Source organism: Astatotilapia calliptera, chromosome 23 (genome assembly GCF_964374335.1).
Source record: "Astatotilapia calliptera chromosome 23, fAstCal68.1, whole genome shotgun sequence".
Lineage (NCBI taxonomy): Eukaryota > Metazoa > Chordata > Actinopteri > Cichliformes > Cichlidae > Astatotilapia > Astatotilapia calliptera.
Window position 1 is genome coordinate 7,676,328 of NC_137443.1, and position 26,742 is coordinate 7,703,069.

At 43.3% G+C, this 26,742-nt stretch overlaps 1 protein-coding gene across 9 annotated transcripts in view; it reads left to right on the top strand.

Moving 5' to 3' along the window:
- dab1a (DAB adaptor protein 1a) overlaps positions 1-26,347 on the top strand; it is a 255,652-nt gene extending 229,305 nt beyond the window's left edge. For 3 of the 9 annotated variants that reach the window (XM_080296976.1, XM_026158482.2, XM_026158478.2), the window contains 13 exons: positions 3,714-3,845; positions 8,488-8,607; positions 9,065-9,103; positions 9,550-9,612; positions 10,988-11,041; positions 15,399-15,545; positions 17,262-17,324; positions 17,443-17,539; positions 18,395-18,801; positions 19,428-19,623; positions 19,726-19,874; positions 21,273-21,369; positions 24,348-24,798. In XM_080296976.1, coding sequence (XP_080153102.1) covers positions 3,714-3,845; positions 8,488-8,607; positions 9,065-9,103; positions 9,550-9,612; positions 10,988-11,041; positions 15,399-15,545; positions 17,262-17,324; positions 17,443-17,539; positions 18,395-18,801; positions 19,428-19,623; positions 19,726-19,874; positions 21,273-21,353 — 1,548 coding nt within the window. In that variant the 3' untranslated portion in view covers positions 21,354-21,369; positions 24,348-24,798. Of the gene's footprint in view, positions 1-3,713; positions 3,846-8,487; positions 8,608-9,064; positions 9,104-9,549; positions 9,613-10,987; positions 11,042-15,398; positions 15,546-17,261; positions 17,325-17,442; positions 17,540-18,394; positions 18,802-19,427; positions 19,624-19,725; positions 19,875-21,272; positions 21,370-24,347 lie in introns of all 9 variants that reach the window. The other 6 variants (XM_026158484.2, XM_026158489.2, XM_026158488.2 and 3 more) reach the window with 6 other exon arrangements.
- Positions 26,348-26,742: the final 395 nt, after the last annotated feature.

Consider the following 26,742-nt stretch of genomic DNA (forward strand, 5'->3'; position numbering starts at 1 on the left):
CTCTTTATGTCTGTCTCCACGTTGGTTGAGTGTGGAGTAAGTGCATATGAGAGCATGAGGGTGGGAATGGATGTTTGTATCTGTGTGTGCCTGTATGTCTGTGTCTATATGTCAGGTTGGGTGTCAGGCGCCACCTCTCTGGGGACATCTCAGGCCCTCCAAGGTTTGGAGGCCTATCTCCCCCTACCACCACTTCCCCTGCCAGTGGCGGACCCCCTCAGACATCGGTGCGTTGGTGGTTCTTTGTGTCCGGGGATGGGCGTCCAGGTACACACCGGCTCACTCCTTGGCGGCCGCTTATCGGGGCCTGGAGCCTGGGGCTCGCTCGGGCCACTTCGGAGGTGGGGTGCCCCCGGCCTCTCGGCCTGGGGCTCGGTCACTCAGGCGCAGCTGGCTGCCGGCGGAGCTCACGGGCGCGTCACTGCAACTCCCCCTGGCTTCTGCTCCGCGGCTGCTGAGTGAGCCCTCATCTGGGACTCTCCTCAGCTCTTTCCGGGACAGTGGCGCAGCTGCCCCTCTGTTGGTCTTCCTTGGTCTCTTGTGTTCTGGGGGCCTCTGGATGTCTGGAGTTTTGATCTCCTCCACACCTGCTTCACGCCCTGGAGGACGGGGCTGTGGCCCCCCCACACCCTCTAGCAGATTATTACATGAAGGAACCTTTTAAAAAAACAAAAAACAAGCGCGTCCATGCTCACAGGTGTACACACGGGTGATCACACCCACAAACTACACCCTTTTTGGCTCCTACCTCAAAGCACACTGTGTTCTGTTGATCTTATGTGCTGCACAATAATGTTTAACATTTAGTATTTACTGTCATATTCCCATATATCATTGTGATGTTGTTTATTCTATTACTCTTGTTCTCTTCTGCTTGCTTTCTTTTTTCTTTCTCAGCAGGTGATCCAGGTGATTGATATATGCATTTTTTTTCTCTGCCCGTTCTGTTGGTTTTTGTCTTTTGCCCTTCTCCCCCGTCCCTCTTCTCAGCTGTTTCTCTTTCCCTCTTTCTTTCTCCCCTTCTTTCCCCCAGTCAAGTCTGTCCCGTATTCATTAAGTGAAAATAAAATAAACAAATAAAAAGTGAATCAAATGGACCATTACGGCAAGGCTGGGATGGTCAGTTTGGTAAAGTAAATCCGTTGGGCATCTTTCTTTGCCTTTAGACAACAATTCTGATGGCAAAAGAGCCAAACGGGACAGGCCAAAAAAAAAAAAAAAAAAGACAAGCTAATGGAGTTATTTCCATGTTTAATTCAGTTCAAATATTGTTTCACACACGTATATTACAGAATAAAAGCAAGAAATAAAGAAACCTGGGTTAAATAACCAGACCTGATTTGAATCTGATAAAAAAAAAAAGCTAATTAAATCTTTAAGTTTAACTGCTAATCTCCCATCATGTTGTTCCTACTGGCTTAAGGCTGGATGGCCTCCACAGGCCCTTTGATGATGTCTCCCCTCCAGGAGAGAGAGATGTGACGATCGGAGATATTAGAGAGACAGTATCCTGCTGTTTCCCCTCTTCACTCCCAGAATAACAAGGAATATCTTGGTTCAGTGGCCAGCAACTGCTGAAGGGCATGCTGTCCACAGTCCCTCAGAGACACCGACGCTGTGTGTGAAAGATTGTGAGACTGGTACAGCACATCAACAGCGAGAAAAGCAGACCTCAGACCCAGTGTCAACTCTTTGAATCCACCTGTTTTTACGCAGTGTTTGAGCATCTATATCCAACTAAAGCAGGCCATGTTCAAAACATTAGATGACATCAGCCAGTATATAAGCTGATAAATGAAAATGAAAAATTAAAGAAATGGGAGAAACACACGTTATGTAATTTATCCACCAGAGGACAGTTATGGCAACACACATCCAGCTTATCCATGCAGAGTCAGGCAGATTGGACAAAGTAATCCACGACTACCTGTGATAAGAAAACAATGCTTTTAAGCAGCATTGTCACATTGTTTTTTCTACCCTTTTCTCTAGCATGACACTACAAAAACATTCAAACCACCATAAAAATGCTAGTAACAGTCTTGTTGGCATAAATGTCTCATGAAGTGAAATCAAGTGTTGAATATTTCCATCATTAGTTTTGGAGCTTCAGTGGTGTTTTGACAAAATTTGAAATTATATGTGTAAAGTTCAATTTGTCATTTCCTTCCACGACCAGCATCTTAACTTGTTTTACCTTTGTGAGTAGAGTTTTGATTTTATTTTTCTACTCTAATTAGAGTTTGGCAGATATGTCAGATAGAACCGAGGTCCGCTACTTTATCATAACTTATTGAATCTTCCCATCCGTCCATTTGGACGGTGGGAAGAAGCCGTCTTCCCATTGCACTAAATTTTCTTCTGAAAGGTGGCACTTTCACCTTTGTACTTGTCTTAGATGTCAAGCACACAGAGAACCTAAAACCAGAAAGGGAGGTCAGTAATATGTTTTTAATGCTAAAAAAGTGACGTTAACTAGACCAAAGCTTCTGTGAACGTTTTCAGCTTTTTATTAAAAAAGCTGGTATTGATTATATGTATTTTTCTACTGTCTAAGCTCTACTTGCTACCAAGACAAAGTGAAGCAATTGAATTTATGCAGTCATTTAATTCTCTGCTCTCTTTGAATCAGAGTCCCTCTTTGTCACCGCACCACCCACCCAGAGATAATTCAATAACCTCTGCAAATGAGCTGTGTGTGTGTGTGTGTGTGTGTGTGTGTGTGTGTGTGTGTGTGTGTGTGTGTGTGTGTGTGTGTGTGTGTGTGTGTGTGTGTGTGTGTGTGTGTGTACATCCTTAGCTGCCAATTTCAGGTCAATCAGAGGTGATAATAACAATCATTACTCCAATTATTAAATTTAGAAGACATGACTCACAGAATGATTATCTGTTTCTGCTGAGGTGGTTGGTGTCTCTCTGTGTGTGTTTGTGTGTCATAGGTCCCGTGTTATACTAGTGTCACTCTACTCTGCCATGTCGCACTTCTGGAGTAGCTTCAGAGAGAGCAGATGTGTGTGTTTAGCCTCTGATGTATAAGGCTCCAACCCCTAGCATGCACTCAAGGGCTACTGGGTTATTATGTTGACTCTGTGTCTCTGCTCCCAGCATGCATCTGGCATAGACAATAACAACAAAGCAGACATTTAGTGTGACTAACAGAGGGGCTATTGCATATTATGCTGTGAATTGTGAGCGTGTGTTTGTGTTTGTGCGTGTTGTGAGTGAGGGCACAGATGAAGTGATCAAGTCGACAGCTTGCCGAGCTGTGATTGTCACTGATCCCCCCCTCTGTCCTCGGGAAAAACAGTGCCATCTGCCACGGGGCACAGGCAATGCCAGCTTGGCACTCCCCACCCAGACTAAACTAGAGAGGGCAGGGGAGCTAGAAACAATTTAATGTAGGATACAAGGTCTCCGTGTGACTGTGTGTTTTTGTGAGTATATACTTAAGGGGGTTTACATGAGATGATTATGCTTCCCACATGGTTTGGAAGTATAGATGAGTGCATCCTAACTTTCAGTTACTGGTTTGGAGCAGACAGTTAAATTTTTAACAAAGAATAAATAAACTTGCTTTTTATAAAGACGTAGAGTCAGTTTGCTTCTTATGTGTTTTTAAAACATATATATATATATATGTAAATACAGGGCTTTTTGTTTGCATCTTTACAATTTAAAGCTCATCTGTATCATTATGTCATTCCCTGCTACAGGTCCTCCAACACCACCATGCTGTCCATGAGATCTCTTACATTGCCAAGGACATCACGGACCACCGAGCCTTTGGCTATGTCTGCGGAAAAGAAGGGAACCACCGCTTTGTGGCTATCAAAACCGCGCAGTCGGTTAGTATTTATGTACATTCAGTCCAATAAGCGGAAAATGAACCCAAACCCCCACCTTTCACCTTCACCATTTTCTGAGCTCTTCCGACATTTACATTTGGAAATATCTAAACTAGTGCTGTCAGCGTTACTCTCGTTAAAATGACGTGAATGGGGCTGGACAGCGCTAACGCGTTAACGAGCTAACCGCGCTAATGCATTGATGCCTTGCAGCCCCACGCACGGGGCGATCAGCACTAACTCGCTAATAGAGATTTGCCGCGTTAATGCAGTTATGGCGTTAATGTCATTTTAATGAGATTAACGCTGATGGCACTAATCTAAACATAGTAAATAAGTGATGCTGGCCAGTGCTGATGTTACAGTCCTACTCCACTGTTATAGCTTGAAGTCTTTGGCGCTTCTGAACTGTTGGTCATGATTTAGATTTTCTAAAACTGAAAACAGAGCCCAGAGGATGTTCAGTATAGTTTCCTCTCACCCCGCATGAATAACAATATGGTATTTTATGGATTTTTCATCCAACGACACAAAAAGACGTTGTGTAGCCCAGCTCTCTTTGTGTTTAGGTTAATTTATGATTCATCAGGCTCTTTGCTCAGTAACATGAACCTCTTGACATTTAGATAAGGACCCTTGAATACCAGCTCATGTCGCTTTGTGCTGTTCATCAAACAAACTGTTTACCGAGTAGATCTGCAGCTTTAGGTTTTGTGTGTTCAGAACAGCGCAGCTTCGGTTCTGCGTCGGCATACTCTATATAATATTGAGTACTTCTTTCAGACCTTTTATGATTGTTGCTGCTGTTGTTGTATGCGCCTGGCTTGTTTCGTCTGGATTCAGCTGGCTCTCTCTGTAGCCATATTGATTTCCCATAGTGAGTCGATGAGGGTTTGAGTGTGTGTCACCAGCCCTAATGGCATATCCATCCTCCTAGGGCCATGAACCGTGGCTCTTTGACTGAGACAGATATGCGCCAGTCTGCACTCACAAATACAGCAGCCGCATTTCCATTAAAAAACAGTTGTTCAGAAAATGTTACCCTGCGTACCAGTGAAGCACAACGGTAAGTTCTCATCCGTCAGCTACGCTGCCTTTTGCCTGATGTGTGCCTGAGGAAAGGTCATAATTATGTTTTACTTCCATTTTCAGGATTTGAACCAGCCATCACTAACACTCAGACTATTAGTTGTGGAGCAGACAATAAGAGGGATGGAGGCACAGAGCTCATGGCCGAGGCTGTAATTGGAAAGTAACTGCTTTGATGTGAATTAACAAAGTGTCTCTGTTGTCATGAAGACTAAGACTTAAAGATGTTCCGAACAGGCCAATTTAAGGTCGCGTTCAAAAGTAATTGGCTTACCACTCAAATCAAAGTCTCAGGACAAGAAAGACATGTTTTATTTAGCCAGTTTTAGTGAAGATAGCAAGACTCTAATTGTGAATAGAGGATTGTCAGTCATTGTTATAACTTTTCTAAAAAAGTTGCAGCTGTAATTAGCATGACTCGCTTTGTTGTTTCAAAACCTAGGTTTCAATTTGTAGAGAGGCTACAGAGAGTTCAAATGTAGTTTAATGTATTACATAATTTATGACACAGTAACAGATTTAGCCAGTAAATCCTTTATTTTGAGCCCACAGAAATTATTTAAACAAAGTTAACAACATGAGTCTTTTTCTCTAAGTAGTCCACTTTTGCACATCCTCGTTTTTATTTTTCTGATCATTTTTCTAATGCACATGCTTCCTCGTGTAAATTCTCCTAAAGGTTTTCAACATGACTTCCAGATTTAATGATTTTCTGAATTTCATAAAACAGAAATAATTGAATTGAATTTAGACAAGACAGGTTTAACAAAAATCAGTTCACCAAGAAATACGTTCAGGAATATCCTCAAGATATTCCGCTAACAACCAACAGCAGAATTCAATTTGGGCAATGAGAGTGAATCTCTTGCATTAATATTTAGTAGAATTGGAGACTCATCTTCTGCTCTAAAATCCTGATCCGGGCAGATTTTATTAGAACTGTGTCTGCAGTAAAAGTCTTTATCGTTACTTTTTGTTGGAATCATTTATCAGGTTTGCCGTAGGCTATGAATTAGTCATCTGTGCTGAACTGAGGTTATCTCATCTCTCTGGTCCTATGAGCAGGCCACTCCTCCTCAAAGTTTTCTGCATTAGCACTTTTAGAATTCAGTGATTTTCTCTGCTCACTCTCTTTTCATACCTTGAGGTTTTGATCGAGGAAAAGCAAAAAAGAATGGGAGAGAAATCACAAGAGAAAGTGAGGATTAGAGCACGTATTGTCAAATGTAAAACGGATCTGAATTTAAAAGAGTGACAGTATGTTTCAGTGTTGGCTCAGCGGGAGAGAAGTTTACCCCAGCGTGTATGTCATGTGCCTTATTCGGCTCAGAATATCTTGCAGAAAGCCAACACTAAAATAGAACTACATTTTGCACAACATTCAGTCTATGAACTCTGGCTGCACTCTGCATAGCTCCAGTCAATAATTGATTAGGTTTGAAAGACCGTTGTACTATAAGACTCTTTGTTATTGCGCTGTGACAGTAGTTATAGGTTGTGAGTCATCTCGCTGGTTTGTTGTCACCACTTTTGTTCATTCGAGGAAAGAGGTACAAAGGTAACACAAGGCTACAATTTTTGCTGCGTGAAGCAATAGATCATGCAGTGACTGTGTTCACCCCCTGCCCGTTTCCATGAAAGTGTGCAGACAGCAATGTCTTAAACATACTTACGTGTTCTGAGTTACGTCACTTACGCCTCAAGGTCAGTGTTTAATTACTTGAAGTGGCACAGAAAAAAAAGTGGCACAGAATTTTTGGCATCCTTCCCACTGTCGCCAAAGCACTTGCTCATAGCGGTTCATATGATTGTTGAGGTTTTCTCTGTTGTATTATTGTAGGGTCCACCTTACAATATAAAGCGCCTTGAGGCGACTGTTAGAGGTGGGCGGAACAATCCAAATATCAATAGTGTCGATACCAACTCTGGTATTGGTATCGGATCGATACTAGCCAAATAGGATCGATACTTTGTTTCAGTAAGTAGCCCACTGAATTGTGTTAAATTATAGATTTTGGGGGAATTAAACAATACACCTCATGCACCCTATGAAACATGTCAAACAACAGAATTTGACCCAAAACGCTTTAGAGAAGTTGGAAGATGTGTTTTGTTGTGATAACTAAGTATTATAGAACGTAAAAATCAGAGTGAGTTAGTGGTGATGAGCCGTCTCTTAAGTCATCACACACTGTCTCCCGAACATAAGCTGCCTTTACAGGTTAAAAGTATCGGTACTGGTATCAGCACTTGGTTTACTTGGTATCGGATCGATACTAAAATCTGCAGTATCCCACAGCACTAGTGACTGATGTTGTGATGAACAAAATTGAATTACATTTTTTCTTATTTTTATACTGTGAAAAGATTCCTGAAAAGCTAGACAATTAGTCTTTCTTCTGTTACAATTTTATTTGGGCAATTTAAATTATGAGGGTGTATTCTGCTGGATCAGCTTTCTGTAGGTAGAAGTTGAAGTATAATCAAAGAAGAGCACTTTGTGTAATATATCTTTGAGAATGAAAACTTGTCAGATCCCGTACAGCAGTTTCTAATGCCTATTCTTTTTTTTCTTTTTTTTTTATCTCTACTATGTATCTACAGAATTACAAGTTAAATCTACAAGGAGCATTTAAAATGTTGCACGACTCTGTCTGTAAAATGCAAAGAAACCTGATTTTTATCCTAGATGACTTCTCCTTTTAAGTTAAATCACTCTATGGTCCTGTTCTAACCAGTTGTGCTTGTTTTCCTGCAATGCATACTGGATGTCCTCTAGTGTCTAGAAGTGGTGGCCCTTTGATAAGTCTTGGGGAACCACATCTAATTAGTTGGCACCACAATTCAGGTGTTTCCGGTGAGTGTTGTCCCTCACATGGTTCAAGACATTACAGTAGAGCCTCAGTCTGGAGGATTACCTCAGAGTGCACAACCCTGTGAAGGTAAAAAGCAGAACCTGCTCTTGGTCACACTCCTGACTGATGTGCTTTCTTCCACCTTTTACTCCAGAAACAGCTGTTCTGTATTTGGGTCACAGTCAGCGATCAGGGTCTCTTAATGGGTCATGTCAAACTCACTCACATCTTCACGGAAAGCTTCATAACTCAAAAAGAAAGCTCAGTAGAGACACAGAAGAGGCCTCTTCTCTGTGCATGTTTGTCAAATTGCAAATGCAAATCTGAAAAACTTGCAAGGGTAATGATCAGAATCACCTTTACTTGTCTTAAAAGTCAGAATTTACTAAAAAAGTTGAAGAGAAATGTGCACTTGTTAGAATTTAAAGCAGGGTGTGTGATAAAGTGACAGTGAGATGGGACAGATTAAATGTTTTGGCCTGAGGCCTCTGCATCATTAAAGTGAATGAGGTGGTATCTTTTTCCGCACTCTTCATGTCAGTCTGATCATGGCCTTAAACTCCTGTCGTGAAGTTGGGCAGGGAAATTAATCATCACATAACGAGAATGAACATGCAGTTCTTGAGTTCTGATCGGTGTTGTGCTCCTGTTAATGTGTGTGCCTGTGTTAATGGTTGGATAATGTGTCCTCGTCCTAGGCTGAACCTGTGATTCTGGACCTGCGGGACTTGTTCCAGCTTATCTATGACATAAAGCAGAGAGAGGAGAAGGAGAAGAAGGCCCAAAAAGACAAGCAGTGTGAGCAGGCGGTGTACCAGGTACTCTTCTCAACTCTCTGGTATTTTTTTTTCTTTTAAACAATTTCCTTAATCATCTGCCATAAGTATGATGAGGTTCATGTGAGAGACTCTTGACAGATGAGTCAGGTAAGACTTAAAAAAACATCAAAGAGTAACATACGGAGCACCCACTTTCAGGTTTCATCAGTGGTACCATCTGCCCATTGTGCTTATTCACCTTCCTCTGTTCTGTCTTCTGTACGTCTCCTGTTTAATTTTCTCTTTATCTCTCTGTCTCGCTCGTTCTCTGATGATTGCCAAATGATTATCTGAATGCTGGGAAGCCGCTATGTCTCGCTGTGCTTTCCGCCTACTCTCTCTACTTCACCGGCTTAACTCTCCGCCTCTTCCCTCTCTTCTGTCTTCTCACCCCTGCTCCTCTCTCCTCCCCGTTTGATCTCTCCCTCTCTTTCCTGCTGCCGCCGCTCATCCGCAGACAATACTGGAGGAGGATCTGGAGGACCCTGTCTACCAGGTAACTTCTTGACCAATCCCATTGCTGCTGTCACCTGCTGCATTTCTAGCCAGTCAGCTTGCTCCTCTGTGTGTGCACTGTGGGGAGACAGCTCCTGTTTGGGTAGATCTTCGTAATAAGCACAACACACGCTGTTTAGGGGTTTGCCGATGTATACAAAGAGCCAGTAGGAAGCACTCATATCTGTGTGTTCGTGAGTCTGTAGCTGTGGGTGCATGATTAGCTGAGAGATGTGTTTGTTTTCTCAGTTGCTCTGGGTATTTATTACTGCTTAAAGCCTCCTCCGTGTGTCACTGGGATCTCTTCTTCAACTGCTTTTTAATGAGAACCTATTGACAATGCTGTTTGACTAATCACCTCTGCAGTTTTCTCTCAGTTTCTTTATCTTCCAATTTCCCTCCTGCTTCTTTTTCCCCCCTCTCTTTCCCGTGCTGCTGATGTTGTAGTACATTGTGTTTGAGGCGGGACACGAGCCCATCCGTGACCAATCAGAAGAGAGCATTTATCAGGTACTCACAAGCTCATCTTGTTTGCTTGTGTCTTATGTAGCTTTAAACTACAGTTACTGTGGTTAATCTGCTGACAGGGAGTTCCTAAAAGCGTTTAAGCTACAGAGATTTAATCACCTATTTACTGTCCAATCGGTACAAGCTGCATTACTCTTTAATGGGATAAATATACTGTGGCCTGCTCATAGAATTAATTGCCGTTTTTACACATGAAAACAGCAATTGTAGATACAGGAAATAAAGACTTTAAGAATCTGAGGCAAACAACCAGCCAACACTCTCCAGAGGGCCCTGATAGCTAAAGCTAGCTACTCCTGGGAGATGAGGCTTTCTCTGGGTGCACTCCTCAGAGATGTGGGTAGACCTCCGAGGGATAAAGAGGGGGAGGGTTGGGTGCGCGTGGAGGGGATGTGGAGGTTATTCCTGTTGTGTGTGTGGAAGGAAGACCCCTCCTCTTTTTCTCGCCTCCCCTCCCTCTTTTCCCAAGAAGATGAAAGAAAGCGGGGGAAAGAAAGATTAATCACCAGCCTCTCGTTTGATCTTTAAATAAAATGGATTGAAATAGAGGGAGCGCTGGCGCGTGCACAATCGTACGCAAACAAATACACGTACAAACAAACCCCCACACACACATCATGCGTAAAAAACGTGCGGCTCAGCCAGCCTCCAGCCACAGAGGAACTAATGTATGAATAAAGATGGCAGCTTCTGGAAATAAACATGTGAAAGAAGTAAACAAGGCATTGAAAGGAGGAGAAAGAATGGGACAGGCTGTGCTAGATAGATATCCACATTTTTCCTCTGTGCTATTTTTTGTTTTTCATTTACCACTCTGATTAGAGCACATCCAGCTGGGGAAGAATAAAACTTTGTTTCAAGCCTTGTGCCACTGTAGGAGAAATCAAACCATAGGAATCTCAGGATTCATACATATCAGCATTTTGCTATCGCTGCTCATTGTTTCTTCTCATTACACACAGACTCAGATCTATCTGACTGTGTGACATAGAAATATTACATGTCTCCATGTGTGTGACAATGTGAGTTATTACATGTCTGTGGATGTGATAAGCTGCCTTATCCATTCTTTATTAGAGAGAGAGAGAGACCATCGCCACAGGCTGATAGTCTTCTGATTAACCTAGTAAATGAGTTCTCACTCAAAAGATTTTAATTCTGATTATCCCTGCACACACACAAACACTTTACTAGTGATTGATATGATTCCAGGAGAGGCAGGTTACAGGGTTTTGTGTTGGCATCCAGTTTGTCGCAGTGCTGGAACAGTGATGAAGTGTAAAGTTTTATTGCTTAATTACTCCAGAGGTAACAGGCTCTCTTGGCTGTTCTCTGAATCTATTGGTCGATTGTATAGGTTCCCACCAGTCAGCAGAAGGAAGGGGTCTATGACGTCCCAAAGCGACACCCAGTGAGTGACCGTGTGTATGCCCGTGCCCGACCTCCCACCCCCCTCAGCCTGCCTCCCCCTCTCAGACAAACCTCTCAGCTGTCCCACGTGTTACTCAACGTGGAAAGCCTTTCTGCTTCAGCGCTCTCCCATCATGCGGTCATGTGGAAGCTCTAATTTCGCATTTTATTCTACTTCCTTTTAATATATCTCCCACACAGTGATCAGTATGTCTAATTTTCCCCTGAGAGGTTTGCTGGGATCCAGTGCCTCATGCAGTGTGCTGTGCTATTGTACTGCTTGTGCTGTAGTTATGGTGGCTGGTGCCGTTCTCCTCGTGCCCCGTGGTGCCTGCTCCTTATGGTTAACTGGGATAATGTGTGTGTTTGGATGTTTGTGTCATGTCAGCTTTCTCAGTGAAGCATGCTTGGCTGTGGTTTGGCCAGTCATGAAGCTTGCATGATGTTATCCCAGACTGCACTGATCACGTATTTTGTCACTGTTATATTTTCGTAAAAATGATGTTATTACGTCTGACTGTAAATGTGCATGACATCATATATTTAAAATATACTTGAGCTTTGTTGAGCAGTTTTTCACCCTGTCTGTGCCTTTTGAGTGAATGTTTGCAGTGGAAATCTGTATTCCTGTTTGCGTGTGTACATGCAAGCCTCTGTTCACACTGCCGGTAGTTATAATGAAAGATGACCTTGACCACTGTCAGGCTGTGCTATACCTCAGCTGCTCTTTATCTGCCCATAAAGATGGAAGTTATATTGCGGCCTGATTTAATCTACTAAAATCTTCACACTCACAATAATCAAGCTGTTGATCTGCTGGTGTGTGTTTTGGTTTATGAGTATTTGAGCTTATATTATTTGAACACACACTCCCATTTAGCTCTAATTATTTTGTAGAGCTCACCACCAGTGCCTGAAATCTCTTTGTGTATTCCACTGCTGTAATAGATTGCTAAACTGGACTCCTCAACGTCACTACTGGCAGTGACGATCTCACTCTATGAATTTTGGTAGTCTTGAAATCAGTCTCGCAGTTTTCTGGCTGTATATTATCCCCAGATTTAGTAAGAAGCTTACAGGCACTATAGTATTTCTGTTCTCTCCTCACCCAGCCCACAACACATGCTGTTATTTGGATTGCCTTTGTGTTGGCAGGTGTCTGAACGTGAACAAATCCAATATTTCTCTCTTGTTGTGCAACCAATTGGGCTAGTCAGTCCATTGTGGCTTAAATAAACCAGATTCAAGTCTTTTGTGCTTCCCAGTCAGTTGGAATGTGAGCATAGATCACAGAAATATAAATGGACCAGAGAATTTTTTTTAATTTCCTTTGTGGCAGACAACTTGTAGGGTAATTTGCAGATACTTTCATTTAAATTAAAAATAAAATCCGGGCATCAAAGGGTTAAAAAGTGCTGCTGCGCTGATCTCTCTGTGGATTAAATGTTTCGAGCATGTTGCTCTTCAGTCAGTAGTGTGACACCAGAAGTCAAACTCTAGCCATCTTATCATATTGTAAATATATGCACGCTCCTGATGTCCAAGTAAGGTTTATTTATATAGCACTTTTAAGACATTAAGGTGTTAAAAACACAGTCAAAATGAACATATCTGAATCAAGTAACACACACAAAAACATGACCCTGTCTGAATATGATTTTTTTAAAGGATACCACAGAGTTAAGGGTGCAAATTGAGAGAAGTAAGCTGTTCCACAGGTTTGGAGTTTACAGCTCTCATTAGTTTTCAGATGGGTACGTGGAATCACAAAAAGAGCTCTACCTGTGGATCTACAGATCCAGTTTGGTAAATATGGAGTTATTATGGTGAAAGGAATTTAAGGGAAATTTTATGGTTATATGAAGTGACAACTTGGTTTTCAGTGTTGCTAAAATAAAGTTGAAATAATGTGTAAACATAGACATTAGGATGTAATCTTCTTATTCTGCTGTCTATGGCAGAAATGTTGGTAGCTGAGTGACCAGACACAGCAGCAGGTTTGTTATTTGTAGTGGATTCAATATTTATTTTATTGACAATAGAAATTCACCGTCCTCTCAGAGGGACTGACAGTAGACAACAGTGCAACATGACATCGATGTACACAGTACACCTAGATGAAATGATCTCATCGGCTGAAATGTGACCTCCTGTCTAAAGCAGTCTCTTCTCTTGTTTAATCTGTCACCGTCTTAAATGATGGCAAATCAATAAAACACACACACGCACACATAAAGCGATTCCAATCTACTGAGCCCTTGACCCTCTGGGACCTGAGCGAGTCTGTTGAATCAACAGCAGCCCTCAACACCTTAGAGTTCACATGCAGAGGTCAGTGTATTTCCACCACACATCATGGCCAACTCAAACACTGTACTACCTTAATAGAATATGACTGTAGACTGCTTATAAAAGATGGACAAGTGATTACTTGGTGACTTATTAGTAAAACACAAGATTGCCGTTAATAAAACTGAAGTGCAGACTTTGTGCTGTTTGTATGTTAAGCACACAGAAAGGCATATTTTTTGTTAGGTAATTGCAGTTATTATGAAGGGGGAAATGAGTGATAGAAACCCGAAGTAGAAGGCTGTGAATGTGTTTATTCCAGTGTTAAAACTGGGTATTTTAACACTGGACTTTAAGGAGATTGACTCACTTTGGTATCAACCTGAATTTGAAAGTTGCAGAACTGCAGATATTGGCACTCATGCATTGGCTTCAGTAGCATGATCAGTGACATCATCACAAATATTTAGCTTGTTGTTGATTTTGTGGCATTTGGAACAAGTATTCCCAACAGGGAAGATGATGGAAAAACTATCCAATGGCAACACTCATAACACGGTTGATGGGCGTTTCTTCTCTGCCTTCTTTATTTATATATCACCAAACAACTGATACTGGCATACATATTGGTCGGGCTCTATAAATTACATTGTGTGTGTTTGTGTGTGTGGTGGCCTGTGAGACAGAAAGGGAGAAAAAGAGCTCTAAAAATTAGTTATTGTTATCCATTGTGTGTCCGGTTGTGTTATGAGTTTCGTTGTGTGTGTGTGTGTGGCTTTGCGTGTGGCAGGTCAGCAGGGGTTTTTTTTTGGTGCGTGCCAATGTGATCAGTCACACGGCAGGGGATCAGCAAGGTGGTGTTAATTAAAGGGGATGCGTTAATTGTATGCAGAACACATGTGCACAGGTAATTACTGTTTCCCTAGAGACGGCTAATTGATAGGTGGCGGCAGTACTGATAAAGATAAAGGGCCAGGCAAAGAGATGGCGAGAGTGTATAATGGGCGCAGAGGGATAATTGGCAGGGCAAAAGAGAGAGAGGGTGGTCAGACTGGGAAAGTGAAGGAAGAAAGATGGAGAGAAATAGGCAGCAGCAGAGTGGAGCTTTAAGTGATGAACACAGCAGATCCTGCATGATTTAAAATATGCTCCACCCATCCAAAAAACATCAGATGGATTAAAATTTAGATTTTTAATAAAAATTAATATGGTTAGTATTGAGCAATCTGTTATTGTTCTTTTCACTGTCAACTATTGCTGGCCATATCTCATGCTTTCCTGCAACGAAAATAATACATTCACGATTGCTGTCATTCAGTGAATACTATAGCTCTGCCAGACCAATCTGACGTCATTTTTTAGTGCCAGTGTTGGTGAAAGGAACCGCAAAGCCCATCACTGTGCTGTAGCCTACAAAATGTAGTTGTTTTGTGCAATCAGATTGGAGTGCAAAATACATGGGAGTAGTGTGTTGGTATGACCCTTTCACATGTCTTATTTTCCCCGGCTATAGGTTTTTAATGGCAAATGGGCTTTTTCCAATTATGTACTCCCTCACTGTGCTCTCACATGAAGCATGTTAGTTAAACCAGCTCTGTTTTCTATGTCTGCCTGCTTGTCAGTCTCACACTGTGGTTCCTGACGCATGGGAGCAGGCTTTACAGAAATACAAATAGGGTTTAAACCCCAGCTCAGTGCTGTAGTTTAGACAAAAGGTAGGGATGATCTTTAAACCTCTTTAAATCTTCACTTGGTCTAAGTCAGACAAGAAGAACACTGTTCTGTGACTGCGTGTGTGTGTGTGTGTGTGTGTGTGTGTGTGTGTGTGTGTGTGTGTGTGTGTGTGTGCGCGTGTGTGTGTGTGTGTGTGTGTGTGCGCGTCCGTGCGTGCGTGTATGTGTGCATCACTAGAACACCTGCAATCCATCATGTTCCTCTCTTTAAAGAGACTCATTCCACCTCCCTCTGTCCTCCTCTTTCTCTCAGCGTGTATGAAAGATAACTAACATGTTTGTGTGCGAGAACATTTTCATCCCACCTGCCATCTAACTCTGGGGTTGTGATTGCAGAATGGACATAAAAGAAAACCCCACCACCACCATCACCATCATCAACATCATCATTCTCATGAACAACCCCTTCACCAAGAACAAACCGAACAGCAGCAGCAGTCGCAGTCACATATGATAGACTTAGACCTGGATATGGTGACTCAGGTAAGTTGTTACAGTATACTAACATGCACTTTGTAGTTCAAACTAATGCAATGTTCAAAGCTCTAAACAGGGAACATACTGTCCTGAGCGTTAGTTGCCGTGAACTACTCTTTAATCACGTCCTCAGATGATCTTTGGTGTTCGCATCCTCGTCTGTACCTCCAACTCTGTTCTTCTGTACTCATAAGTGACCCCAACTCTTAACCTCTGTCATTTATGAATAAAACATGCAACCTTGTTGTTGCCATAGTAACCAGGTTCAGGCAGGAGTAAAGTCAAGAGCCGCATGGGTGCACCCATGCATTCATGCCGCCGTGGTGTCCATGTGTGAAAGAGGACAAGCCAATGGAATAGAGAGAAAAACTCTCACTTAGCTCAGAGCGGAGGTCCTTTAAGGGCGGAGTAGACGTAAAGGTCATAGTGTCTGTCAGAGAACTGGTGTGGGGGTCAGCAGGGTTAGCCGACAGCAGCGGTCATCGCGGCTCCGAGCACATTAATAAAGCATTCATAACACTATGATAATCACAGCAACCTGACCTCACCAACCCGCCGCCGCACACGTAAAGAATATTGAGCGAATGGAAACTGGACAGAAGGTCTATAAATATTCAACTTCCTGTGCTGTTTGAACACTCTCTGCAGTACATTTTCCCCGTGCATGTGGTTTCACATTAAAGAACATCAGAATGGGCTCTGTCATTGACGAATGATTCATTGATGAATGCCAGAGGAAATTTATTGTAAAGTTAGAAAAACTCTTAAAATGTGTTCTGTGAGTGGAAATCCTTTTATCAGTGCCTGTGAATGCACTATTTTGTCTATCTTGGATATCTGGCTTATCTTGTTGATTCCATTTTGTCTGCTTTGCTAAACTCTGCTGCAGCCGTAGTATATATTACAACTTCCTATCCCTCTTAGTAAAAAAAAAGCCTTCTAGACTAATAATGTAAAACACCATGCTCACAGATCCATTTTCTGATACGTGTAAAAAGAACTTTGTGGTCTATGCGTGACCCAGGAGAGTGAACAAAAGGGAAGATATTCTAAGAACATTCATTATCTCTAAAGAATTTATCTGCATCCATGATTTATGCTAATCTCTGACCATGTGTTCAAGGCTTAAATTCCTTTATCAACTAAAAATAGACTATCCTTCACTTGCCACCAGCCTAAAGATATTAATAATGTGCAAAAAAAAGAGGCAGATACTAAAGTGAAGGATCATGTGAAACTGTGAAAGGAAACAGAGTGGTACAGAACCAATCCGGATTGAATACAAAGGCTGCTGTCTCCGATAGTTATTCCCTCTGGGACATACCACATATCTTCCACAAGAAGGAAACATTAATGACTTGTCCAAAAGACGACGCTGCTACAATAATGATACTAGAGGGTGTGGTAGTCTGCTTTTAGATCCACTGATGGAAAGAATCTTTATCTGAAGCAGATGACAAAGATTGTGATAACTCCTGGTAGGTATGCCATCATAATCAATCATTTCATCTCATTATCCCATCTCTCCACACCCCTCTTTTACCTCTTCTGTTGCTGCCAAAGTCCTCAGGTAGGTAGCTCTAACATACCGAGCTAATGTCGCGTCGCATGCGGTGTATGATGCACGTTGCACTGGAATGTAGAGCGATTCAGAAATTGCATGTAGTCTAATATTCCCGCGATTGTGCCTGACTGCTATTATGCGCTTTCTCTAATTCTCAGAATATCAACCAATTAGAAATTTTTGGAGACATGTCTACGCCTCCTGACATCACCTCTCCATCTGTGAGTAGCCGTTATACATACACAGTCTGTGATTTACATCTTTTGAAATAATACCGGCATCTCCACTGAGTTGTCTCCTTTTCGTTGTCCGCCTGACCTCCAACCACAACCTGCACAGACTCCCGCCTCTCCAGCCAACACCCTGGACCCCTCACAGGGCTTGCAGCCTCCCACGGAACTGTTTGCTCCCTTCAATCCTGCGTCTGTGCCCTCAGGTAAGACCTTGTTTACGTTCTTCTTAAATACAAGGCTTCTAAAAGCCAGTGGGTAACAAGCTCAGCAGGAGAGACATGAAGGCAAACTGGAGACTAAGAAGATTCAGATGCAGGGGGCATCTGAAGAAGAGAAGAAAAGGGGTTGTGCTGAAATAAATATAGAGCGATGGAGTAGAAGCGAAACGTAGACGAGAGAAAGAGGAGAAAAGGTGGCATTGGTTGTGTGTTGAATATGAAAAGCATTATTATCCCGTGGCCTCAGATGCTGCTGATTTACTTGTGGCTGAGCCAACTGCGTCAGACGGGGGAAAGTAATAAAACATGCCGCGATGATTGTAGTGAAGACTTCTTTGTGCACAGAGCTACTGTGTATTTAGAAATTGGTATAAAGGTTTTGCATCTCTTTATTCACTCCCCTCATCACCTCTGCTTGCCTCCTCTTTTCCGTTCTCTGTGCATGTGTCAGAGCAGCCAAGGTTAAATGTCAACTTTCTCCACTGTAGTTAGCAAGCAGAGACTAGAACCAGGAGACTAGTGAGTGTGAAATACGAAACAGCTTTTACTGATGAATCTGAGTGATTTTAATGAGTGTGTTGAGTTCTACCTTTTCATAATGACTCTGCCTCATTCTGGAGGTAATTATAATAGTTCACCATGACCATTAAGAGACACTGCATTAGCCGCGGGCAAAAGTAGGGCAGCACTCTCTGGTGATGCATGTGCAGGTTTGTGTGTGGAAAAGCAGGCTATGCACTGTGGATATTCGAATCACTTTCTCTTTTGTCTTCTTTTCTTACTCTTTTAAAATGGCGCAGAAAAAAATGAAATAACTTATCTCAATCCACTCACAACCAGGTTATGTGACGATGGGAGCAGTACCTCCTGGCCACTGGTCCCAGCAGGCTTTTGCTGCCCAGACTCCGCTGGCCTTCGGGGTCCAATCTCCTCTAGGCCCGGTAGCCCAGGTGCTGCCAGGTGGCCAGCCTCTCATCTGGGGCCAGGCCAACATCTTCCCTGCCACCCAGCAGCAGTGGGCAGCCATGGCAGCAGGAGCCTTCCCCCCCACAGCCTACCTCCCAGCCCAGCCTGTGGGCACCCTGCCCGCCGCCATGTTCCAGACTCTCACCCCCGTCACGACTGTGACTCCAGCCGGCGAGAGCCATTCGAGCACTGGAGCCAGCGCTTCAGCTCCTTCCCCTTCAGCATCTTCGAGTCCACAGCATGGGGAGAGAGGAAAGAAGATGGGAAAGGAGATGTTCAAGGTGGGGAACTGATGAATACAGAGACGATTTTTACAAATAGTCTTCATAGTCCCATTCAAAATAAAAACTAAATATTAGTTTTTGCTCCTTGAATAATTTATCACAGTTAATTTTCTAATTTAAGTATTTTTTTAGAGTTGCACTATGTCTGGGACCAGTTTTTAATTGCTTGGGTAAGTCTGAAACAAGCCTTAGGGTGCAAAGAGTCATAAAAGTGGGACATGTAAGTACAAATGGACAGTCATACATATTTGGGTTGTATTTGATCATTTTAGCTATGTTGAGCAAATTAGCCTCATTTAACCCTTTAAAGGCTTCCAAAAAATGACATTTTTGGAAATACATTTTGGTTCACATAGTTAGGCCACATACAAACACATCAAAAATGCACATTTTTTCGGATTCAACTAATCTGTAGTGTAAATACATACATATTCATATCAGAATTTTTCACTTGTAAAATCTCATCTATGAGAGAACATATTTCCCCAATCTGGTGGTGTTTTCATCAATAAAAAGGCTGCAAAACAGGCAGTGATTTGTACAGTAACCTGAAACAAAGGTCACTAATTGATTGTCCACACTTTCAATGTTAACCTTGCTGACCAGTCTCTGTCTTCCTTTAGGATTTTCAGCTGGCGAAGCCTCCGGCCATGCCTTCGAAGAAGGCTGATCAGCCCAGTTTAACAGGAACCTCAGAGGCGTTCAGCACTTACTTCAGCCGTGTGGGCACTGCCCAGGACACAGATGACTGTGATGACTTTGACATTTCTCAGATGAATCTGACACCAGTCACCTCCACAACACCATCCACCAACTCCCGTGAGCGCTCTCTCCGTGTCTGTCTGTGCTGTGTAACACGCTTTTTCTCTTATCACCATCCAGCGTGTAGTTACGCCTTAATTGTTCTGTCCTCCTCTGCAGCACCCACCCCAGCTCCCAGGCAGAGCTCTCCCTCAAAATCCTCAGCCTCTCACGTCAGTGACCCCCCCACCGACGCCACAGACCCCCCCACCGACGACTCGTTTGGCGAGGCAGAGGGCAGTCCCAGTCGCAGTGGAGAGGAAGATGCTGTAAGTGTGGTGTGGTTTGGTGTGTGAGAAATTTTTGGAGTAAGCCAAGTGTGTGTGCCTTTTTAATAAGTCACTTCTTATGCTGCTATAACCTGCACAGCTTGTTGAGATCTGCTGATAAATAGCCTTTGTAGCCGTGTTGGCGGGCCAGGTAATCACTCTCGCTGATTAGGGGGCCGACGCTGTTGTGTCCTTTAGTGTGAGAGTGTGTGTTGGTGTTTGTGTCAATGCATATGAAAATGTGCACGTCCAGTGTGGGTTACTGTGGAAAAATGAGCAGTAGCATGCATGAGTATTGGGTTGAGTGTGTGCATGGTCAACACAGCGTTAAATTAGCTGGTGAAATTGTCAGAGACATCATTAAGCTGTTATTAATACCAGCAAGGTAGCATCCATACATCACTACTTCTATGTGGACAGACTCATCTGTGGTGAGATATAGGAAGCGTAGTGCCCCAATTCTTCTTCCAGGGGCAATTAATATTTATTTTACCTGTAGCACCTTAATCTGGGGCAGAAAAATGGGTGAAATTAAGGAGGAGTGAGAAGATGGAGAGAAAATAGAAAGATAAAACGAAAGAAAATGGGGGAAAGAAGGATAGAACGTCAGATTCTTAGGGAGTGCCTTTGACCAAAGTCCTTGTAGAATCTGTGACCTTCTAAGAAGCAAGACTTTTCTAGTTCTTTCCCTGCCATTTTCTTCCTGTCTTCCAATTACTCTTTTTTTTGTTTCTTTCAAGCTTGCTTCTCTCCTCCCTCTCGTCCTTCACTCCCCAGGCGTGAAACATTAGTTTTATGCCTCCAATCCAGCTATTATTGAAAAAATAGAGGACTTTCACACTGCTGAAAATGTCACCAGCCCTGAATAACACACAGAAGCTTTGACCAACCCAAAGACATGTGCATTGGTGGCGGCACTGAGTGAGTGCGGCGAAAAGGTTACAAAAAAAAAAAAAAAGCGAGAGGACTGGAAAGATGGAGCAAACGCAGAAAAACAACCTCCCACCCTGTTGTGGGTTGAGGTGCAAAAAGCAGAAGTATTTTAGGGAAAAAAGCAGTGGATCAATAGAAGTAACTCCACAAAGGTTTTCATAACACACCACTGTAAATGAGTGCATGTTTACTGTTTGTGTGTATTTGCAAAGAAGTTTCTATAAAAGGAAAAGCTGCGATGGGCTGTGGTTTTCTACTCTAAGTGTCTGTGTTCCTCCTTCAGAGCATTAACAGCTTTACTCTTTGCTTCCTGTTTGCTCTGTTCTTGTAGTTTATCAATCAAGCGTTCTGTCCTTCAGATTTATTCTTCTCTGTCTGTTTTCCCTTTATTTCCTTCTTATACTCTTCCATGGACCTTCCTTTCCACCCTTTCCTCTTCCTTCCTTTCCGTCTTCCACTCTTTAGGCATGTGGTTCTGGGTCGCCCTGCCCCAGCGAGACAGCAGAGCCCAGCCCAGATCAGGCCAGTCCAGAGGCTGGGAGCTAGATAGCAGCAGGGCAAGGTAGGTATCAATACCTCTCCTTCCCCTCTTAACTCCTTCAACTCTCTGCATGTATCTCTTCTTCTCATTTACTGTTGCACCTCCCTTACATAAGTGTGTTGCATCTTTCTGTTGTTTTTTTTTGCATCAGTGGTTACATTTTCACTGTTTTACCTGTTTTCATTGCCTCGTTAACACAAGTTCAAAGGATGGCACACGTGTGGTTTGGTTTTAATGCTTTATCATGTGTGGGAATTTTTTGTTTTGTAAGTATCTGTTGATGATGAAGGTGTTGTGCATGTGTGACTTATTGGAAACAGTGTGTGACAAGTTCATCACGCAACATCACTTTGGCCATAGTGCTCTCATTGTGTTCTGTCATTCTGATGTGCACCTAAATCACGCTCAGTTCTCTAAATAGCACACGTCTCACTTGGAAATTCAATAGCGTGTGACAGCCAATCAGAAACTGTGCACTTCAGTGAGCAGGATGTCTTTTGGGATTTGTGTGCAATATGCTGATCTCAGTTGTTTGGCTTAATTTGATCAGGATGTATGCTCACATTTTATGCATTATATACAGTGTGCAATGTCACTTAAGCACCAGGCACCAATGTTAACCGTTGAGCGATATAGACAGGCAGTCACTGATGACGGGCATGTTTTCACACTTTTTGCACTTTGTTCTACAGTGAAATTCACAACTTTCATAAGCTTGAACGTTCTATGAGAAGCATGTCAATATGCGGTTTGCCTATTCAATGACACACAAACACACACACACACTCCAAGAAAAAGAGCCATTTTGATCCCTGCCTCCCTACCCGGTGTCCTCTCCCACACAATTCCCGACTGTGGCTCCTTAATGATAGCTGCTGGCACTCACACCAGAAAAAAATGTGATGGTTTTGTTTTCATCAGCTAATACTGGAGCGCCAAGATTAATGACTGCCCCGATATAATTGGCATTAATTAAAACCCAAGGAGCCTTCAAGTCCTTCCCCACTCCGGGAGAGGAGGAGGGGGGCAAAGCAGCTTCCCTCCCCTGTTGGCCTTGCTCCTCATTCAGACGCTATGAAAGCTGCATGGCAGCAGGTGGATGTGGCACTTAAGTACGAGAACGAATTTTAGAATACTGAGCAGGAAATCTGGTTATGATCTAGCAGCTATGGCCAGAAGCTTCTAGTCTGTCCTCTGTAGTAGGTGGACTGCTTTGGTCCTGGTCCAATTACGCTGTTCCCATATGGTGTTTACTTGCTCAATCACATCGGCTTTAGACATCTTCCCAAACACACACACCTGTGCAGTAGTCCCGGCTATTCCCTGGACAAGCACACCTGTGATCGATACTGTCACCACCTGTGCTCATATTGGAGCCAAAAATATGCGTGTGCTTGTGTGAGTGTGTTGCTGCTGGCCATGACCGCCTGTCCTGTCCTCCCTCTCCCACTGCGTGTCTCCGACAGACATGTGTTCAGGCTAGTGGGAGTGTAAGTGTTTTTTCTGGGGTGATTTCATCATGTCCAGTGAACGCTCCCGAGTCTCAGCCATGAAATGGCCTGCTTCCACGGTTCACTGACCAATCTCACATTGCTCCCCCTGCCGAGGGCCTACCACACGCATGCACATAAATGTCCACACATGTACCAGCCAGGCCGGATATTCTGGCCTTGAGGCTGCTGCCACGCCAGCAAATCACTCATACCTCCACCGAGGACTTGTACTCGCTCTCTCGGCTGGGGATGAAGGAGCTGAAGCCGCCTCAGATGGCAGTGCCTGTTAGATGATGCAGGGTGACACCGCTGGGCTGTGGCTCTGGTGCATTGGCTGAGCAGTGTGTGCTTGCTGTCACTGCTTGTCTCAGCCTCTTTGTCACCTTTCTCAGGGCTGCTGGCAGCTACTTTCTGCTGACTGTCTGGCCTTGGCCAGCCCTGCAGTTACAGCTTTGTATGCCAAAGACCAAAGCCTTAACTAAAGCAGCCCTCCCAGCATCAACCCAAGTATTCTTTTTTTTAGATGAAAGCTGTTGCAGATTGTGCATTATGTAAGTTTAAGCACAAGTAGAAGTGAGAGGTTCAATCATTCGTTGCTTATCTATAAAATGTCAAACAGCATATTCAAAAAAAAGAAAAACATAATGGTTTTCCAGAACCCAGTTTAACATATTTTAATGACTTCTTTTTATCTAGCTGAGCCTCCAAAACAGAACAGCCCAACGTTGAGTCATACTGTGACAGAGACACACCTAACTACGAGCAGTTTGCTCAACTAAACCTTCTTCTAATAGGGGAGCTGTGGGCAGCCCCAAACTCTAAATGAGTTTTCTGCTCTGGAGAAGTCTCCCAGAATATAATAGGAAAGTCAGTAGCCTCCAATCAAGTTGTCTACATGGCAGATTGAGTGGCTGGCTATAATTATGTGTACAATAATAACGACCCCATTGTGAGTGACTGCAGCAGGGTGTTCCATCATCCACTGTTGTCTTCCAGCTCAGCTGGAGAGAAATGCAGACATGATGACTCATAACTGGTTTTTCAAGGCACTACCTCTGATTCTTGCTGGTCCTGGAGGGAGTTTGAGGTGGGAGAAAATATGCATTTACATGGACACTGTGATAACAACACACAAACACGCATGCAGGCACGCGCACACAAATGGCTTTGAGAGTGATGGACCTATGAACGGCCTAAGAGGTAAGAGGAAAAGTGACCGAAGGTCTCCTTCAATGCAGTGTGCTACTGCCACCTGGTGGTGATGTCAGTTATAGGAACTTGCAAACCACTGCAAAACTAGAGCTAACTTGTCACGGCTTGCAGGTTGCTGATACTTGCAGTTCAGTCAGTTGAGAGAATGAATCATAAATCCGGGCACTCCCTTTTTATTATGTAACACTCAGATGAAACACAGAGGCCAGACACTGACATTACAGATATAGCAAGCCTTTGAAAAAAAACAAAGGAAAGTAAAAATGTGGTAATTTTTTTTTCTTTCATTGACAGAAGAGGAAGGACCCTCTCTATGCCCAGATTAACAAAGGGAAGAAATAAAGAGACACACAGGAAGACAGACCTGACCAGCACTGAGAGAACAGGAGGAGAACCCTTAACCTCTGTTTGTGTGAGTGCGTGTGTGCGTGCATGTCTGGCACATCCCCGCCTGGCCAAGCCCTTCTTCTTCTCCTTCAGCTAACAACCTCCCAGGAGGAGCTTCCACACTCCCACAGTCCTCCTCCTCCTCCTCCTGTCTGCAGTCTTTCCTCCTCCTGAGAGGGGAGAGCCCTCTTGGTCATTCACTCCAGGCAGGAAGGGATATCAATCACTGAGACGGATCCAGTTCTCCCTCCACTGCGCAGTCTTCTCCTCTCCTCCCTTCTCCCTGTGGCGACTCACACTCAGCCTTACAGATAGAACCTGCTCCTCCCCTCTCTGCCCCCCCGTTCCCTTCCTCCTCCTTTGCTCTCTTTCCTCTGCCTCCTGTGTCTGGCCAGAGACTGTGCTGCCAAGAAGGGACTGAATCATGCAGTGCCTCCCCGTCTCTGACACTCCCTCACACACGCACGCTCATCGGGATTAGAACGATCACCTTTTGTTTTAATGGACAGAATCTGCATCTGTAGTGAGGAGATCCCATAGGAGGAGCTAGACTATTAATGGGCCTATCAGGGATGGCCCGTTACTGGGATCACTGCTTCTGATTGCTTGGCTGGTTCGGGGAGTTTAACCCCATTCTTGTGAGTGTCTGCTGGATCACTATGCAGAAACAGACTCTCTGGGAGCTACTCACACACCAACGACATACATCTTGCACACAGGAATCAGCTTACATACTCTCACACATGCAAACACATACACACAGTCCACCTTCTCTGACATGCATACACACAGTAATTTGCCAAACGTCTCTCCTCGCAGACAGACTCATACAGAGGCCAGAGGACCAGACATGCTGAAGAAAAGACACTGAGAGGGAAGTGCTGCAAGTTAAACAGATTCTGTGATTGAACTGTTCATTCTCTATAGCTTTTGTACAATACTGATTAAAAAAGAAGAAGAAATTGAAAAATTTGAATTTTTATTTTATAAGTCAATCAAGCCGCTGGGGTCAGCTCTATAGGAGATATAGAGTCAACATGGCTTTAAGGCATCTGATCGTTGGTTTGCCAAACTCATTTTGTAAATAATGATAACAACCATTTTGTCCACTGGACTTCTGTGCCATAAAATAGGAAGGCTTCAGTTATGCAACTCTTGACGTTAACCCAAGCAATACCAACATATGTTTTCTTTTTCCTGTTGTCTGTTTCATTCGCCTCACCCCCCCCCCTCTTTTGTGCATAGATGTTGTGAACCATTAATTACTCTGGTTCCAGCCCTAAAGCCTGCACCGTGCCCTGCTGTGTCTTCTTGAGTTCCCACCCAAAAACACTATATCGCGGTCCTGAGCTTTTGTATCACAAGACTATCATTTTTATGTTGCAGGCAACAGTCAGGGTCTCACTCACTCACTGTAGCCCAGACTGCTTCTCTCCTCCATCACATTCTCCCAGACTAGTCTCAAAGATAACAGCGATGCTCTGCCCATCTGTCTGTCTGTTGGTCAGGTGCCAAACTGCTGCTGTCTGAGTGTGGACTGCAGCATCCTCTGCTACAACTACATCAACTGTGATGCCAATGACTCCCTATTTTATGGCCAGAGTCCCCATATCATTCGAGAACTCTTTTGGACTATGAAGCTGATTAACTTTAAAACTTTGAGAACTAGATGATGAGCAAAGACGTTGAATAAAAAGGGAAACGTTGCTGTTTGAGTACATAACATTTCTAGACCTATTTTAACTTTACCTCAGCTAACAGTTTCTTAATGTAAATTGACACATTATTTTTATCTTTATGAATATGACATTCTACAGTGGGTTTTTAGATGATTTTTTTGGTTCTATCTTGATTTATGTATTCCACCATGTATTACTGTTACAAATAAACACATCCCAAATGACTAATACGTGTGTTTATGCCTCTGCTTTTGTGTGCGAGCAAGAAAGAGTGAGCCTAATGGTGTGTGCCTAGCAGAGGTGACCCCCCCCCCACACACACACACCACCTCCACCATCAAGTGCCACAGCATTTTGCAATAATTTAACACTGCTTTAATGACCTGTCACATTCTGCTACACTCTATTGCAAGCTGTCATAAGCTTTATTAGCAAGCAACCGCAAAACAAGAACTCTAACCTTCCTACTCTTGTTCTGTTTCTCACTTTCTACCCACAGAAAGGGTTCAGACACGAGTACACCCTTAATGCACTGTTCTGTAAATTCAATTGAACTAGAACTTTACACATTTTAAATGAACCATTTTACACACAAAATGCTGTCACTGTGCTATTTGGTTGTG